The sequence below is a fragment of the Diorhabda carinulata genome, chromosome 7, assembly GCF_026250575.1.
Source record: "Diorhabda carinulata isolate Delta chromosome 7, icDioCari1.1, whole genome shotgun sequence".
NCBI classification, from domain to species: domain Eukaryota; kingdom Metazoa; phylum Arthropoda; class Insecta; order Coleoptera; family Chrysomelidae; genus Diorhabda; species Diorhabda carinulata.
Window position 1 is genome coordinate 18,179,691 of NC_079466.1, and position 20,441 is coordinate 18,200,131.

Sequence of the window (20,441 nt, forward strand, 5' to 3'; positions counted from 1 at the left end):
CTTGGGACGTAACATATATATCGATTAGATATTTGCATGAAAATTGATTTAAAATTTCATACAAATGGTAACATGAATAACACTTTTCAGTTTTGTTGTTTATTTATTCACTAAGTTTGTGTACCTCAAACCGGTGGTAATATTCAAATTCAAATATTACCAATATATCACAACTCATACAATTAGACTATCTAACATATGTTTGCATAGACGGTCGTATTAAAAACACCTTATGATGGCTTTCCTAATTGAATATATTCCTAAAACTGTACCTTAAATGCATTCTTCAGTTTTTCAAGTAAATCTGGAAGCAAAATTAATTATTTATATAGGAATATGGAATGAGGAAAAGCATAAGGAGTTATTTAAAACATGCGCAAATTATCAATGTTTTTATTAAACTTGATAATAACAATAATCAAATCGTTTTGTATTCAGATTAGCTATTAAAATTGTAAGCATCATCATTCTCATATATGTTCAAAATTTATAATTCGAGTAAATATCAAGGAAAATTAAACTAAGTATATCTATTGATCAATATTAGATCACATGTAATCTTCATCCGTCATTTCGTCAAAGTCGTCGTAGTCATCAATATCACTGCTGGAGACTTCATATTTGAGATGTTCTTCAGCAACATCATCTTTGAACTCTTCAATATCATCGTTATTCTGTTGTGTAGGTATGAGTGTGCTAGTTTCGAAGGAAATTGTATTCGAATTTTTGCTATTAGTTATAGGTGGTTTGACAATTCCTTCTAACACCTTTTTGTGATGAATAAATTGATGCTTATCTCTGGATCTTTTTTTCAGTAGAGCAGTATCAAAATCGAATTTTGGTGGACTGAAACGTATAAATCCTTTTACATTTCGGTTTAATCATTATAGCAATAGTAAAAGAAAATGAATCAATTATTTATAAAATTCATCATTCATATAAACATCGTATGGAACTCGAATATATATATTTCTGGTATCAAATAGCTGAAGTTTATTTTTATTTTCATAACATATTGTGTGGTGCACCCAGAAGAAACATTTCATTTACCAATTTTTTATTGATCCTAAAGCCATCAATAATGAAGTGATAATATTTGCATGAAAATAACATGAAGAAAAAGTGTGTTTGGCGGCTGTTATTTCAGTATTATCATCACAAAAGACAATTTCGGGTAGGATGAACTGTGACATCTCGACAGGCCACAATATTCTTTCGTCAAAATAGCTAATAATTTTTATGTTAACTTAAGTAGTCAAACAATATTTGTATTATTCGTAAACAGTTTGTCTTAGGATAAGATTAAAAGAAAAACTGTTTCCATTTGTGAATATGTCAAAGTTAAAATTTTGATATTGCTCATAATATGGAAATGTCACTGATTACATCTTCATAATGTAAGTCTATAACGTTTTTACTAATAACGTGCATAGCAAAGTCGAATTAAAATAAAATTATGCGAAAAAATACTGGCAAAACTTTATGTATATTTGAACCTCGCATAGTTCTGTGAAGGTTATTGTCACATTAATTTTAGTATAGCGTAGTTATTTCAACAAGGCTACGAAAACTCACGTTTCACCATTGATGAAAACTTTATTTTGCACATGAACAATATCATGCTTCAAATCGGCAAGCATTAACAAAAAAAAATCGATTGACCATCGTTCACCTCTTGGACCTTTGGGACCTCTGTCACCTCGGTCTCCTTTTGGTCCTTGCGCACCAGGCGCCCCAATTTGACCCTAAAATGAGATAATTAGATAAATTCTATGGTTTATTGTATTGATACGATTCTGGTTATTTTAATATAACTACTATCGATAAATAGCATGATTTGAGTAATAACATAGAAGGTAACACAAGTTTAGTCAAATCATGACTATTTTTGCAAAGATCAACATTTGGCAGCAACGTCTTCCAACAATTGTGAGCTGGGACAATAGTTATTCGATTGATCAGCATTTCTTTCCAATGTTGATGTTTCACCAATGTAATTATCATTTATCGGAAATAAGAGAGTGGTCACCTGTTGCTGATTTGTTTTTATTGGGAACGTGGCAAGGAAACACCAAAGTGGACTAACTTCAATAGAATATTTATGTATTCATCGTCTGGGGAGTAATTAATTAAGATTGCCGAATAATATCAAAAATCACCTGGCTTCTTTTTTTATCGTACATTCCATGTCATACCAATCATTATTTTTTCTAATATATTTTGTAGCAATGACTTTCTGCGTTGAATTTTTAACACTTTTCTTACTCTCTTCCCATTCCTCAATAGTATCTTTTCCTTTACTCTTCTGTAGTTTCTGCACATTCCATTTTCTGCTTTTTATCGTCTTGTTCACTATACTTACCATTCTTAATTTAATTTTGATTATTACAAAGTGATGATCAGTCTCCACACCTGTTATTAAGACGTGATCTATTTGGTTTCCCTTGGTTCTTCCTGGTATCATCCACGTAATTTTATGTTCTTCCTTATATTCAAAGCTAGTGCTACTAATATACATGTTGAATTCCTCTGCTAGATTACATATTCGCCCTCGATTATTGTTAGTTGTTTCGTGCAGGGTGTGTTTTCCTGCCACACTGCTTAAGTAGTCTTCTTTTCCTATTTTTCCATTCATATATCCAATAATTGAGAATCTATCATGTCTTATGACGTCCTCGCATACCTTAACCAGGTTTTCATAGAAATTTGAATTGTAGTTTCATTAAAAAAAATAATGGTTCATAAAACAATAAATCTGCTGAAAATCAAACTACGAGTTTCATAATATATAAATCAGATAACCCCTTCGGGAAACATTCGGAAATTTCTTTTTCCCTTTGTATACCCATTCATTTAATAGTACTGTTCGAAAAAATGTAGGTATAAATATTCTATCTGTGGACCATCAATTACTTTTGCGTATTTTCCGGAACTCAACGGTCTCCGAATAACCGAATGTAGTTGGAAGTGCTTATGAATGGTTAATTTTTGGTCTGGTATCTCAGAAGGATCCGACTCATTTCCCTACATAAAATGATTATTTTCTGGTAAGGCATTTCCGATAAATGAATAGAAGGTACCTTTTTCTTGATCCATAAATCGATATCCAAACTACTACTCTAGCAATTAAATACCCATCCGTGGACATATTGATATTGCCACAAACACTCATTAAAACTATTTGTATTCAATCATGATAATTGAAAATTGAATGCAATATCTACTTACTTGTGGACCACGTTTGCACACACATTGCGTATTATCATTATCTGCTTGCGGTACATACGCATCTACAACTGAATATGTATAATCCAAATTTGAATTTATGTTATTTGAAGAAATATCTGGACCTAAAAAATACAAAAAAATTACCAAATGAAACAAATACACACTGAAATTATATGTGCATTTATATTCCAGGTGTTTGTTCAATGTTAATGTACAGAGTATATTCAGTATATACAGGGTGCTCAGAAACTACATGCTAGAATTGCGCAAGCAATAAAAGAAGTTAAAATAATGTTGGTTCCGCTAAATCTTTGTCATAATCCCGTTTTGAAGTTCTATTTGAATATTTTAATTCAAAAACTATGGATTTTCCAATTAATTGATGAAAAGAAACTATTTGAGAGAAATTTAAATTTTCAATTTGAACTGTTTGGAAACATTTAGAGAAAATAGACATGGAATTTTCAATATACTAAGGCAGGTGAATAAGTTTCTCCATTTTTTTGCAATGTTTTTTCTTGGTCAAATACGGTCATTTTCTCTAATCCTCATTAAATCAACCCAATCATTCCACATATGAACTATTGATTGTTTTGCCTTTTGAAAGGCAGACAAAGTGCAAAAATTTGTCTCCGAGTATATCAGGGTAAAAAAAAAACACAAAAACTCCCGTGAAATTGTAATACGATTGCATTTGGGGTCAACTGTTAGTAAACGCTGCACCCACCCCCTTTTAGTCAATAAATATTAAAGATTCAAAACAACATATTTCCCCTACCTAATGTTTGAGCTAGTAACCATGCACTTGAAGACATTTTTTTAGTCTATGAATAATAATTATTCATACTATGAATAGCAATGCTTCCCAGCTTTGTGTATTGGTAAATTCCTTTGCCATATTCATTTTTTTATATTTCTTTAACTTCTTGTTTCTTAGTTTATTTTGTATTTTTATATGCCATTGATATTTCATATATTAGTAGCTTTGTTTTACCATTCTATTACTTGATGTTTTATTATTTGTTGTTTTGTCAGATAATTCTTTTCCCGATTTTAAGACTATCTCACGTCGAAGGTCCACTATTCTCTATATTCCTACACTTTTGAGAATATCAAATTTGTAAATACGCTATGCAGAGTGTGGCACGTTTTGATCAAAACGAATGGTGAATTCAGTTATTTTAAAAATATGGAATTAGAAGTTGTAGGTTTTAGATGACGCTGACCTAAAATGTGGTTTTGTCCTGAATATAACACCGGGTATACCGGAGATAGATTTCAACTTTGTTATTTTCATTTAATTATCAAATACTGTATAAAATTTTAGATAACATTTGTGTACAGTGCTCTACACCAAAATAAAGTATTTTTGATATAGGTATTTGTTATCTTTCAAAACTTTGAAAAAACACTATAACACTATTTCTCATTGAATAACGATGTTTCCATCAATAACAAACCTAGTGTATTACTTTTTATTATGTATGAATTCAATCAGAGAGCAGAGAAGTCGATCGAATACAAGAACCAGCCTACATGTGTTTCATAGATCTGCAAAAAGCATTTGACCGGGTTCAGTTAGAGGATGTTGTACATTTACTCTACGACAAAAAAGTACCTCATACCTCAATCAAAGTCATAAAGAATCTGTACGGCGCGAACAAAATCCAGGGTAAGATCGACGGAGAGCTCACCGAACCAATCCTTGTGGAAAGAGGAATACGACAGGGCAACTCACTGAGTCCACTCCTTTTCAACATAATTATGGATGAAATAATAAAGCAAATATTACCTACAATCCTGTGCTGATTGCAGAAAAGGAAGACGACTTCCCAAGGCTGCTATATCGTTTTAATTGCATAGAAAAATCTCTAAATATGAAGGTTTCTACTTCCAAAACAAAAAGCTTCATAACATCAAAAATACCTCTTAGATACAAGTTGGTCGTAGAGAACAAAATAATCCAGCAAGAAATGAAATTCAAATATCTGGATATAAAATTATCCGGATATGGTGATATTGAGGCAGAGGTAAGGCAACAAACAATAAAAGCAGCAAGAGCAGCCGGATGTCTGAACGACAATATATGAAAAACAAATAGATAAGTATTGAGGCCAAGTCAAGAACCTACAAAACTGTAATTAGACCCATAATGACGTATACAGAACAAAACAAAAAGGCTCCTGGAAACAAGCGAAATGAAAGTCTTACGAAAACTTACTGGAAAAAAGCTCCTAGACAGGGAACGTAGCGACAACATAAGGTAAAAATGCAGAGCGGACAACTCACCACTGGAGAGAAGAAGTATATAAAGGTGACGAAAATATGGAGTGATAATCTTACCATCAATTGAGGCAATAGGCATGCTGCGAAGAATGAACAGGCAATCTGCCTAAAATGGAATAGGAAGAAGAATTTAATCAGATTTAATCAGATAATTCACAAATAAAAATAACTAGATGTAATATTAAACCAAATTTCAATTAAATATTCAAAAGTCGCATAATCTACTTCTTGAAATTTATATATTTATAATCATTTTTACTAAGTAATTCTGGAACTATGGTTAGGAAATTAAAAGCTAGCGAGATTCACTACATCATTTCTTCCTTTGTCTTAATAGGTTTGGAAAAAACCAGATCTGGACAACAAAATAGTCCCTGATTGGCAAACATGCCTTAGACTTGCTGAACTACACTATCAAAGTTACGAGGAAGTTTATATAATCAAGCAATACTATATAATTATAAGTTCCCTTGATTTTATTATCTGATACCATTTTTTAACGTCAACTGTGAACCTCAGATACAACGTTGTGCTGTTGCTTTGTAGTAATTAAATTTGGATATTGGCTGTTGTCATTTTTGCATAAAATTTCTATCATACATCAACAGTTTAATTGATTTAAAATAAGTAATATCGAAAAGATTCTCCGAATTAAAGAAAGAAATATTTTCACCTGGAAAACCACGAGGTCCGGGAGGTCCTGGAGGTCCTGGTGGTCCAACAGGACCAGGTGGTCCAGACGCATAACTGGATAACCTTATTGCTGTACTTAAAGCTGCAACCTGAAAAATTTGTTTTTCAAAATATTGTAGCCATTGTCCTACCATGAAATCCACTACTCACATATTTATACATTTTTAAGAATATTAAGATATTAAATATTATTGTGAATCATTTCAATCATTTTAACAAAGCTGAAATGTCATACAAAACTATAGTCAATTCTCTTCAAAGTTCTACCCTTGGCTAACAACGCACTTATCCCAAATCAAATCCATGGCTTGGAGCATTGTTGTAAGGCAACTTTCTGTTCTACTTTATCGTAATTATCAAGTAAGGTGACGAAATATTTCCTTTAATTTAATTAAAATGGTTTGCATACGAGATTTTAAGTCCTTCATTAGTCAATCTATCGAACGAAGCTGTACACTTTTTGCACTTTTCTATTTGCTTTTAAGGTCAAAATGTTATTAATCGTTAGGGATCCTTATGAATTTGTGAGAGATTTAATAAATTTCGTATAAATCCACTATTCCGTATCATTATTAGCAACCCGGCAGATATGTATAGTTGACAACTTCAATGTTTGAGAAAAGTTTGGACACAAACATCAACCTAAAATGGAAACCAATGGCAATACAGTAGCATTAACCAATCATCACCGGCACTGCAAGATATTGAAGAAGAAAGCAAGTAAAACTGTAAGTAGGTTCCGATTCCTTTATCCTTTTGAAGCAAATCATATCATCTTATAATAATTTGCCTATTCCTATATTCTTCTGGTTTTTTTTTTGGATTTAAAATGCCTGAAAGGTCCAAAACGTAGTCGATTGACGAAATCAAATCTAAAGTACAGTAAAAAACAGTCCGCTATGAAAGAAAAACTAATTCATTCAAAAAAACCATTCGTAGTTTTTTAATGTAGTCAGGATATAAAGGAGTGAATCGAATTAATGAATGTATATGAGCAAACTACAAATCTTCAATGGGCAGAAAGAAAACAATTGGAATAATTATTTTTTAAAAATTTGAAAGGTGGGAAGGTTTTATTATATACTATTACAATTATTCATTCCAATGAAATACTGCAACAGATGGGGATATTAATGATAATAAAATAATCGTCAACAAACAATTCGACAAATACAATTAGGTCGCAATTGCAAAGATTGGCCACCTCCGAAATATCATATGTTTTACCCCATCACAAAGTATTTTAGGAAAACAATCAAACCACTACATTGCATGTTGTCTTCGATTGGTCGTCTTGAAAAAGTGTATTCCGAATTGTTGTGCAATTCGTTTGTCCTACTATTCATAATAAATTCTACCATAAACGTCAATACCAAGTCATTGCATATGCTGACATTAAAAATAGATAGTTTCTCGTAGACTCCTCATAACAATCATACTAAAATTAGCCTTGAAAAGTCCCTATTATGTACAGCTTTTGTCAGGTTGTTTCCATAGTGGACATCTAATAGCGAACTTTTCTTGAATATATGCAAGTCACAAACTTTGGGAGTTACTCAAATCTACATAAGTCACCTTTCTTCAAAACTTCGGGCTTTTGGAGCCTCCTATTATTATTCCAAAAATAATCTTATAAACGCTATAGACAATAAAAACCTATTGGAGTCACTCCTTACTGTCAGATCTAGATAGATTTTACGATTGTATGTTCGTAGTGTTGATAGAAATGTATGTGCAAAAACCAAAGTATCCATCTCGAAAACTGTCATTGTACTCAGACTGGAACTTTGTTCAGCACAACTCCGAGCTATTTCGAAAAGTGGCCTTATTTATGAAGGCAACGATTTCTAAATTATTCTTATGGAATAGATACTTAAGGAATTTGCGTATCCTGGATAAAAACTTTGTTTCTTGTACATTTGTTCAGAATCACGTTGTACGTGATATATTAACAAGAGAAGTAAGCTCTGGTGAGTTGAAACCTTTGTGGTGGTCAAGTCTAGATACGCACAAGAAAAATTGTCAAAATCTGCAATCCATTTTAAAGATATCTAAGCAGAATCGTGAAACCTAAGGGTTATTTGTCACATCATACAATTATTGTATGACCCAATTAAAATTGGAAACTTTCTATTTTGGATTCGTGTTGGAGGTTAACTTGCACATAAATGTCAAAACGTTTATTTCCTAATCCATCCTAATATAACCTCATATAATTTTTTGATTGAATAAATTTGACCAAATAAATTCGTACATAAAAAAAGAAGGCAGAAAAATTGATTCATAGCATAGTAATTTATTTAGATCAAATGTTAAATATGACAATTCTATTATGAATATTTCAAAAAGTTTTGCAATGAAAGATATCGCTCCTATAAAACAACAAAATATTTTTGATCGGAAAAACATTTTGTCAGTTATATTACCAGAAATTCCCTTCAATAACCTACCTTTTCATATAATAAATCCAACTGATTCTGTAACTTAACCACACTGTCACAATTAGCATAGCACACATCCATATAGACAGCTTGTTGTGATGGATCTAAATTATTATCAGGGCTTTCAGGAATGCATGTCCTGTTATCATTCCTTATTTTGAATCCTTGGTTACAATCGCATCTATAACTGCCCAGTTCATTTATACAAATTTGTTGACAACCTCCATTATTATCTAGACATTCATCAATATCTGAAAATGTATAAAGGAATGTTTAACAATAATTTATTCAACATGAGCGGAGCATAAAAATGCAGGGCAACTCATCAAAAAGTGTTAATATTACAGCTAGAAAATCTAGAGCCAATAAGTGATATGTGCCCCTTGCAAGAAACGTACGGAATCGGCAAAGGGGGTTTATCTTGCTACATCCTACGGCACTGGAGTGACTGAAATTTCCAAAACTTTTCATGTGAATGAAATATTCTTTCTTTGTGCCGATTTAGACAAGATTTTGTAAGGCAGGTATACTTGAACAGCTTTGAGAGGATCATTGCTACTTTTTATAAGACGTGATATAGGGTTGATGCAGATGAGACCCTTAACCAATTTCGTGATACGAGTGTACCTTCATATTCTTATTTTTTGAGGACAACAATCTTCTATATATATATATATATATATATATATATATATATATATATATATATATATATATATATATATATATATATATATATATATATATATATATATATATATATATATAAGTAATCGATACTGCTGAGGATTTGTTAAATTAAATAAATAATTCCTTTGATTTTATTGCAGATCAGGCACAAATATTTTTCTGAATCAGGAAATATTATATAAAAAGAGTAAACAAACAAACGACGTCGCATAAGAGCATTATTGAGTATTTGCTATAAACAGTTTCCTTTCATATGACAATTAAAATATTCGCTTTTCATTTGAAATAATATATACGACAAATTTATATCTAAATAGTAAAACTTTATAAGAACACTGCTCCTCAAAATTTGATGTTATCTGTTATCATGTAACTGATTTTTTCTCTACGTGGGAACGGCTACCACATTAAAATAAAAAAAAAGGTAATTAGTATTCGAATAACATTAAATTCACATTTAGAAAAGCATAATATGAGTAGGTGTAGTCTCAAGCTAAAGAAAACTAATAATAAACTGATCGGAACTGAATTAACAATAACTGTAATACTTCTTGTAGTTGTAATGTAAGGATATGCATTAGGTGTGAAAAACAGAGGGTAGATGAGAAGCAACTAGGTTTTTAATGATAATTAAAGGCGCACTCGATTTTCGATGGAAATTTCAAATTTAAAAATCAAGACTTTCGTTCAAATTCCAATAATTGCTACTAGGCCCAAATCCATCTGCTACGGATTTCCAGTAAATTTAAATCCTAATAAACTATTTTTATGTTAAAGGAACAAAAATTACAAATACCGCAAACCTTTATTATAGCCATATAAGAAAAATTTTCAAAGTTCTACAAATCAAAAACAACTAAAACAACCCGACAGCTGATCCCATCGACAAATACCCACTTCCATACCAAATGGCTGTGACCCGATTAATTCCATCAGTTTGTAAGCCGCAGTGAACATTCAGATCGTAATCGGGTTAACTTGATCATAGTTTCAGAAGAACTCTATTCATTTTGATTTGACCTTTGACCATAAACATAGTTAAATGGACAGCTACTCTTCCTATTCTCCTTGGTAAAAGGAAAGTGGCAAAACATCGATTGGGACTAACATCAACCGTTAAGGATTTTTGGATCGCTTTCTTAAAAATGGGAAATAAATAGTTCAAAGAATCGGTTCTCCGAAAAGAATAGAAGTAATTTTTGTTTCTTTTTAAATAGAGATAATCAAAATTGTTAGTCGAATCGTATAACAGAAACACAAATCATGTTCAATCCATAAAAGCATGCTTTACGATTCTTTTAGAATCATTAAAAGCAGCCAATGAAATATAGAATCGTATATAGCTAATTATGACGTTATTTCTTCTCGGTGTTCTGCCACTTTCTCAGACAAAGTAACAGACCCTGGTACTGCGTAGTCTAAGGGCAGGCTTTACCTAAATATGATAAATAGCGGAGCGGCATTGTCAAGCTTCAATAAATTTTGAAGATCTGTAATTATATTCTATAGTCTAAAATCTTCTTCTTCTTCTTCCTGCTGTGTATAGGCATCATTGCCTGTTTTTCTTCACGTCATTGCCTCTGCTCAGTCACCTGGGAGGTTGTCACTCCATCTTTTCCTAGGTCTTCCAAGGCTTCTTTGTCCTGCTGGTGATTTGTCCCTTGATATTTTCACAATTCGTTCTTCCGTCATGCGATCAATGTGCTCATTCCATTTTATCTTTCTATCCAGTACCCAGTCATTGATGTTATCTATCCCGCATGTTCGTCTTATGTTTTCCCTCCTTTCTCTATCCAGTAGTGTTCTTCCCGCTATTCTTCGAACTATTTTCATTTCTGTAGTCTCCAATATCCGTTTCGTTTTAGAGGTCTCAGGTCGGGTCTCTGCTGCATAGGATAATATAGGTCTGATTGCGGTCTTGTAAATGCGAGCTTTTGCTTCAGTTCGAATGTATTTATTTCGTCAGATTGTGTCATTTAGGTATGCTGCTGCTCTTGAGGCTCTTGTAGCTCTTGTCCAGATATTTCGATTCCCAGATATTTAAATTTCATTTCCTGGTGTATTATTTTGTTATCCACCAAAGGCTTACATCTGATCGGTGTCTTGGAAGTAATCATTGATTTTGTCTTTGCCGCTGATATTATCATATTGAATTTTTTTGCTGTTTTGTTAAATTGGTACAGTAGCCTTTGCAGATCGTCCTCGTTCTCCGCCAACAGTACCGCATCGTCTGCATAGCACAGGATTTTGACTTCTTTATTTCCCATTTTGTATCCTCTTAGTTTGCGTACTTGTTTTATGATTTCATCCATCACTATGTTAAATAGGAGCGGACTGAGAGAGTCCCCTTGCCTAATGCCCCTATTTGCAGGTATCTGTTCAGTTAGGACATCATTTATTTTTGCTTGGATTGTATTTTTTGAGTATATATTTTCGATTATTTTAATGACATTATATGGTATCTGTCTATCATAAAGAAGGTGTATTATGTCTTTTAATTGTATTCGATCGAAGGCCTTCTGCAAGTCAATGAAACACATGAAAGCTGGTCGATTATATTCGATCGATTTTTCTAAAATCTAAAATCTAGTACACTAATAATATATATACTGAACATTAGGAAACATTATTTCAGCTCAATGAATAGGTAACAAATAACAAGTATTTATTCTCGCTGTAGAATTAAAAATTCGCTTCTCGATCCCTGTGTGCAGAACTAAAATGCATCGTCCTCTTTGGATCACATTCGCGTGCATGAGGCAAATTCAATTATCCATCAAGTAACCTAGCAACGATTGGACCTTCAAAGTGTCAAGGTAACTTAAAACACGACTATACTACGCCTACTAAAGCTAAAGAGAAGTATGAGAAAAGATATAATTAATTTATATTGTAGCAAAATAGCGAACTTTATATCCTGCAGTGAGAACAAAGCGTATAAACACCATGAGAGTAAAGTAGCGTGCTCGCGGGCAAGAATGCCCTACTTTTTTCCTTGGTATGTGATATACTATCTAAATATACAAAATATTACCTAAACAAACGGGCTTTTTATTATTTCTCTGATTCTCGGGACTAAATTTATATCCATGATGACATGTACAGATAATTCTTTGCAAATAAATTGTGCAACGCTGCTCACACACATTCAAAGAACAGAGATCTTGACTTTTATGTAGACATCTGAAATATTAGAATGAAACTATTAAATCGAAATATTATTCATATTTTAAACATAAATAGTAAAATTCAAAAATAAGTGAAGAAATAGTAAAATTGTAAAATTCCATACTAGAAATAGCTAATGATTAAGTCCTAACCTTCACTCACATTTATCGAAATGTACTTGTTTACGAAAATATCAAATAATATATTACTTATATTAGTACTTTCAAAGAGATCAATAATTAGAAGAAACAAATTCAAGTGCGCTCAGCAATTCGATTTTATTCAATAAATAAAGACCCTATTACAAAGGATACCTTCCCAAACTTTCACTTTCTGTAGTTACTGTGAAGTTAATTCAACTGTAATACTTTCCACAGCATTTCGTGAAATATTTCCATTTGGCATCCGACACGAAGTGATGTAGAGAGTTTAGCAGTGAAAATGTCTAAAACTTCTTGTCTGCTTGTGCCGCTTTATCCAAAATGTTGTGATATCTTTGGTTACAAACGAAACTATTTTCACTAAACTTAGCCAGTTATTCAATGACATATTTTTAAATTAATTTACTAATTGCCTAGTTGACTAGAACTTCTATTTAAGCTACTTCCAGACATATTTCATTTAAATTACTATTCTAAAATTCCATTGTTGACGCTTTGTTGCGATTCCGCATTTCTTATAAAAAAGAATAATTTTACTTCTTTGTTAGAATGTAAACATCATTAAATTTAATTTCATAATAAAACAATTTGGCGACAAGAAATTGTGTGGGAAACGATAAAAAAATAATATTCATTTTATCAAAATTATATTATTAAGTGCATAGGATACGTTAAGACAATTTTCACCAGATACCTTTCGGACTGCTAGTTACTTTAGAAAAGTGAAAATATTGTCATTAACTCCACCTTCAAAGGGAAACAGAATCAGTCCAAAAAAGTAATTACTCGATAATAGTTCAATAAAGGCATTCAACTATTGTTTATCAAAGGATATAAACGACACGAATAGTTATCTCGGAATATATAATCCAATTTCTACAATCTAACTTGAGCATGCCAGTTTCCCTTCAAATATCATGCGAAAATCATACTTAAGCATATACTTTTATTTAAACAAACTCACCTGCCTGAAATATACACATAATCGGGGCAGCAATGTCTTCGAAGACAATCTACCCACTGTCCTTTTTCGTTACATTTATATTTTGTAGTTATTACATTAGTTGACGGACAGGTCAATGTGTCTGTACTAGAAAATAAATTTCGATTTCTCAAATTGAGACGAAAAAACATCAAATTTTTCTCTAAACTCATCATTAGAGAGTATTACTAATACAGCTTTTACGATGAATCCAAGGCCATAGAAAATTATTGTGAGTTTTCAATTTATAACATTAATTGAATATTCAAGAACACTCCAGGATATTTGATAGCTCATAGGCAAAGGCTAAATTATAGAAGATATGAATATAAACTATTACGTATAGTCTTCACTGCAGACAGAACCTAACCGAACAGAACTTTCAATTGTACACTCGTTGACCGCGCTTCGACTGCAGGAAAATATTCACCGGGCTTAATTGCGAACAAAAACAAGTCCATGGCAGCCATATCTCACGTAGACAACTCCCGAACAAGAGCTTTGCATTAATGTTTCATAGATTACTCCGGAGACAGAAAAAACATACCATAGTTATTATGAACTAATGAGTTGATGGCGAATAGAAGAATCATTTGAGAAGAAGTTAGATAAAAGGAAAAATGCTGGCCAGTTTTGTATCACAAACGCGCTTCTGAAATAAATTGGAAAAGTTGTATATGGCAATTTGATTCATAAGAACATGTCCACTCTAAAAATTCCCGGTAAGTTACGCATTAATATTAATATTATCGGTAAGAATAGTTTTTGTCAGTAGGTTGATAAGAAACATTAGATCCAACAAATTTATTTACGGTTCAGAAACCTAGAAAAAGTAATCGAACGCATTCAACTCCAGGACATTATATATCGTATTTACATGAGAAAGTTTCTTTACAAATTTAAAACATATTCCAGACGAACCATATTCGCGTCAGCATTTATAATTAGCTTATCGAATTAATGTCTTGTCTAATACCTGGTAAAGCAGGGTATTTGACAAGGAGACTCCTTAATCCCATTTCTTTTTAATATAATCATGGACGAAATTGCATGCTCTGATTGGGTACCGGATAGGCGATAAAGTTTGCGAGCCTTATCGCAGAAAATGGAGAAAACATATAGAGGTTTTTAAAAACGTTCAATCAGGCAGCCAAATCGCTCGACATGAGGATATATCAACATCTAAAAACGAACGGTTTGCAATTCAAATAACTGGACATGGTTACGGAAATGTAGACACCGAAGCCAAGTTCGCAAACACACCAAAACGGCCACTAGAGTGTCTCAACAATTAAATTTGATGCAATAAACACATTCAAAATGAAACAAACGCCAAAATTTATGAGGCAATGAAAGGACGGGTGTGATTGAGACATTTGATCAACAGGGACCAAAGCGAGACAATTAGAAGAACATGCAGTGAGATAGATGAAGTGAACATATAAAGATAGTAAATTGAAAGATTGAAGGAAACAGATTCATTGCCAAATGGACGAATTTTTGTATATTTATGAATGTAGTTTGAAAAATTTTGACAATATTCTCAAAAAGTTAATGTACAACATGCTACAAATGAACGTTTCACAATACTACAAATGAGGTTTTTCAGAATACCTTGAACTGCTTTTCGAATATAAAACTAAATCTTTCCGTTTTAGCATCAAATACTTTTTAGAGAAGTTTAGAAAATCTCGTAATAAACTGGAGTGTCTAGATTTACGATTTACCTTTCGCCTAGCTCTATATCGTATAAATTGTCTAAGTATAATCCATGTTCAGGTAGTTCTGTTATTTCATCATTCCATCCAGGTAATATAATGATTAGAACAATAAAGGCTACTGGAACAAATAGTTTCTTAGGACTCAATAAAATGGTACGTATCATAACTTTTATGAAAAATCAGCTCTAATAATTGTTGTCGACCTGAAAATTAGAAAATTCAAAGACTTAAAGAAAAGTCGAAACGTCAAAATTTGTCTTTCTTTTAAAAACTATCAATTTATTGGGAACGTGGCAAGGAAATACCAAAGTGGACTAACTTCAATATATTTTCCGAGCTCTCGAAACAACACTGACCGTGATGATTAAAAAGGAATAAAGGAAAGGAACTCTACAAATTTAGGCTGAGAAGTGGTTGTAATAAGGTTTATTTATTCGATATAAATCTCCAACTCCCCAAACAAATAACTGATTTCCTGTAATCGTCAACGTACTTCAAAATTGTCTTGAGAGAAGTACAGGCAAACATTCAAGTCCTTTACGAGTTATGAGTTAATTATTTTTCACCACTGTCGTCACATCCGGAAAGTTAATATAGGTATGAATAAATCAAACAACACTAGTTTTCCTCTGTAATATTTGTTCGGATAGGCGGTATGCCTTTTATTCACTTGACTAATCACAAGGTAAATATGGCTCAAAGCACTAAATATCAATCTCACAGAAGAAGATGAGAAAATGTAATACCTTACAACAATACAATGCACCTGGTATAGAAAAAAAGAGGCAAATAAAGCTAATCAAATGAGGTGAGTCCGACAAGGATAAAAATATTATAAGTATCACTTTACCAGATAATTTACAATAAAGTAAGAACAATATTTGAAGTAATGTTATATCATTTTGTCAGTTGTAAATTGATGGTATTGGTGGCAATATCAACAAATAGAAAGAAAATTATAGATTCTTATTCATATGGTCAAGATTTTCATCTACAGACACAATTTTGAAACTACACTTAGTTTGTCTTTCGAGCTAACAAAAAGGGAAACTTGTAGTGTCTTTGATGCTGGTGAAGAGTTTTTAGAGTGATTAGAAAACTTTAATTTAGCTTGTAGGTCACAATAATTAGACCCAAGATATCTTGCCATCCATAAAAATTATGCTACGGATCTTTAACATTTCATGAAAACATCTGATTAAAATTGTTGAAAACCCGAAATAAGAAAAAAACTAATTTTCCATTTAACTTCTTGTTCCTCTTGATTATAAACTAGTTTTAGATTTAATACAATTTTTGAAAGAATTTCTTTATTTTATAATGAACTTTCATTTAGAATATAAAGTCAATTACTAGACTTTTAAGTTGGATTTATAAACTCTTGCGTTCGCGCCCGTGCTGTCGGTCTCGTTGGCGTTACGCTCGACTTCCCGTTGACTAGGTGTTGGAACGCCAGCGCTGCCGTTTGTGTTTATAAATCACACTTAGTGATCTCTTTAACTTTTGTTGCACGCAAACGAGGGCGCCAACGCAGGTGCGAGCGTGAAAGTTCTTAATTTTATTTTCACGCTCGCGCCCGCGTTGGCGCGCTCATTCTAGCTCAACATAAATTAAACAGATTACTAAGTATGATTCATAAACATAAACGCCGCGCTCGCGTTCCAGCGCCTAGCCAACGTGAACTCGAACCTAACGCCAACGAGAGCGACAACATGGGTGCAACATTAGCTATTTATACATCTAACTTTAGCCCATTACTATGTATGATTGGAATTTGTTGGATGGAGGTATTATAAAATCAAAATACAAACTTTCTGGGACGTTTTACAATTTCATTGATAAGGGTATTCATGAAAAAAATTATATTATGTTTAACATGCATTACTAAACAAAATTGAATGATAATACGAAAAATTTAGTCCGATCTTCAACTCTAATCCTTCTTTATTGAGAACTTCATTACTAATTGCAATCAAAGGGACCAAAACCTGAAGCTCAATATGTAAAAAAATACTAAGATTCTTGGGATTGTAAGGATATTACTAAAATCGATTATTTATCTCAACAGTGATGCAACCGTTGAAAACTGGGTTATGGTTATTGATCATCGAATATAATATGATTCTACGTTATTTCATAAAGTATCAATTCTGTAATAAAAAATATAGATAACATCAAACTAATCACAAAACAAAAAAAATTTTCGCTGATTCATATATAATTCATTACAGAAACAATATGTATCTGAAAATAAATTCATCCTTTTTTTATTCAATGTAGCCAGTTTTTACTTACGTTTTTCTCACTGTCACACTGTACAACTATAAAAACTCTAATTGACTGAACAATAACATAGTTGTTTAAATTAGAGCATCGTCTTTGGAAAGTAAAATGCTACTACTCTTTATACTTGAATATTGTTTCAATTACTTAATATTTGCTTAATTAATTGAGAATGTCAAACATCTATATTGGTGATTTCTGGTATTATTATACGATAAATGTATGAATTTACATGTACTGCAGTCATTTAGGAAGATTTTAGGAGATACTATATGTTACAGTTAGAGCAACATGACATCAGTGTTTCACTCAGAACGACTGATATACTGATCTTGATTTTTGATAATGTATGGATGAAATTGCCAAACTATTAAGAACCCCAACCTTTCAATTATAATTCAAGATCGCTAGAATCACATCAATATAAGATGAAAGTAAGTGATTTGATACATTAATGTTAAGAGACACTTGGAATCGCTTAACTATGACGTTAGTTTCCACTAGAAGCGGTCAGTGTACAATAAATTTTAACGAAAACAATTGTTTTAAATTGAAGTTTAGTAGGTAAATTAATGTATCTTGACAGTCATATCAGTATAGGACAAAAATTAAGTAATCCGATACGATACGTTAATGAAGGTTAGAATAAAGGACACTAAATGATCAACAGATTCCAATGATTCCCAACACAAGGCGTTGTATCTCTGTCTGGGCTTCATTCGTGCAATGTTGCCTAATTTTAAATAGGAAATCATTATGTCAGAACACTATTAAATTAATATTTCCCTTTACAAAGTTGTAGCCCCTTGGTAAAAGAATTTAATAGTTAGTACGTGTCAATTATCTTTACCTTGTCTAAGGATCATGGCATTGTTTTCTGTTATAATCAAATTCACGTCGATTTGCGGTGCGGTGGCTTTACATTATGTTAATTCTTGTAAAAATTTGTAATTCATGGGATTCAAAATTACGCATGAATACATAAGTATTCTAAAGCTTCGAATATATATTAATGTTTACTTTTGTGTTTCATTTCTATGATCCCAATAAGAAAACGCTTATACTAAGATTTTAAGTCTCATCTGTTTCAAAATTAATTTTTTTCAATAATTTTTGGGAGATTGATAAAAAATTGACTATCAAAATATTTTGAGTTGAAATGCTGACTACATTTTGGGAGAAGAATAATACCAAGTTATCACACATTTCTAAAAAAGTTTTCTTGTTGTAATAAATGAACTTTCAAATTTATGTTTATATTTAAAACATGTACATATCCAAATTACAGTATCACAAAATATGAAAATTTGAGATTTATTATGAAAGAAAAAAATAAATTTGGAAATACATTGTAAGTTGTAATCTGGGATAAAAATATAAGTATAATAATAACCTAAACAAAACGTGTTATTATTTATTAATAAGGTGAAAATAAAAATGGAAGAAAATATATATTTTTAAAATAAATTGCATACAAAAATTGCTAATTATAGTATATATTAAATAATTCATATCAAGCAATTGGACCTAATTTCAATAAATTTTATCACTTGAACTTCATAATAAATCCATTGTATTACTATTGTTCATAGGCAGCAGCCATCTATTAAAACGTTCTAAGTGTTTATGCGGATTTAAAAAAAAATGTATTATTACATTAATATATTCGCAACTAACACTATACATAATCAAGAGGACACAAAAGCACGATTACAAAACAACGATAATGAATCAACAAGAGAAACTGTATACCGACATTAAATTATCCAGTTTTGTGGGTACTTATGCTGGCAGATCGATCTAGGGCTGTTAACTTTAGAAAATTAATTCAACCTTTAGTCATCAGTGTGAAACGCCTATAAAATAATTAGCTTGTGCTAGTATAGTAAGTTACATTTGAAGTAAAAGCTGACGGTATATAATAAATGTGATGACACAGATGATAATAAGATGATGTATTCCTATTAATAATTCATTGATTGTTAGTTCTAGTGTTCCTTGATAAAAATATATTTGTAATTTTAAGTTTGTTTTTAAAAATCCAAATACGAAGTTTTCTTTTTAGACAAGAAAATATGTCTTTGCTTACCTAGAGTTATATTAAAACATTCGCGATTTTCGTAATATGATATATCAGGAAAATCACTTATCAACTGATTATGGATCTTAGCCCAGAACCAGATTTTGATCACAGTTACCGGACGTCGCGTTCAGTTTTCAGTGGAAATTTAAAGTCATGGTTGATAGTTGTTAACCTTCCATGATATTCATTCATAGTTTATTCCAGAGAGGTATAGAGTAATAAAACCTCATAAGGTATGCAAGAACCACATCGGCATTGATTTCATTGTAAAATTCTTTCTTTTTATCAAGTGCAGATAGTACCACCCGGTACTAATACAACATTTTTGATACTGTATAAACTTCATTAATCCACGTCTCATCAAGTTAAAAGATTTCCTTCTGCTCTGTTTTGTACTGCTTTATATTTCTTAAGTATTTTCGTCGCCAGCAAACAATTTCATCGCTTTCCAGTAAAAGTGCTTTACGGTTATGCTTTTCCCAGGCAAAGTCCATATTTCTCAAAGTGGTTCATAAAAGTTTTTTGGTTATCAACGGAATACTGTCATCCTGGCCAAGTATTTTTTTTATAAAAAGAGTGAACTTTTCTTCGAATTACACTTTTGGTGTCTTCATCAAGGACTTTTACTGGTCTGCCTGGACTTTTCTTGGGAGGTTCCACTTGGCCTGCTATCTTTCTCCCCCGCAATAATTTAAAAACGATGGA

The 20,441-nt window shown here is 31.8% G+C and overlaps 1 protein-coding gene across 1 annotated transcript; it reads right to left on the reverse strand.

Moving 5' to 3' along the window:
- Positions 1-379: 379 nt before the first annotated feature.
- On the reverse strand, positions 380-17,782 carry LOC130896164 (collagen and calcium-binding EGF domain-containing protein 1-like). Its single transcript, XM_057804066.1, has 9 exons — positions 17,666-17,782; positions 15,377-15,573; positions 13,632-13,757; positions 12,373-12,521; positions 8,658-8,899; positions 6,188-6,296; positions 3,229-3,350; positions 1,576-1,745; positions 380-846 (listed from the first exon to the last, which is right to left on the reverse strand). The coding sequence occupies exons 2-9, from the start codon at positions 15,532-15,534 to the stop codon at positions 549-551; spliced, it is 1,374 nt and encodes a 457-aa protein (XP_057660049.1). The 5' UTR covers positions 15,535-15,573; positions 17,666-17,782; the 3' UTR covers positions 380-548.
- Positions 17,783-20,441: the final 2,659 nt, after the last annotated feature.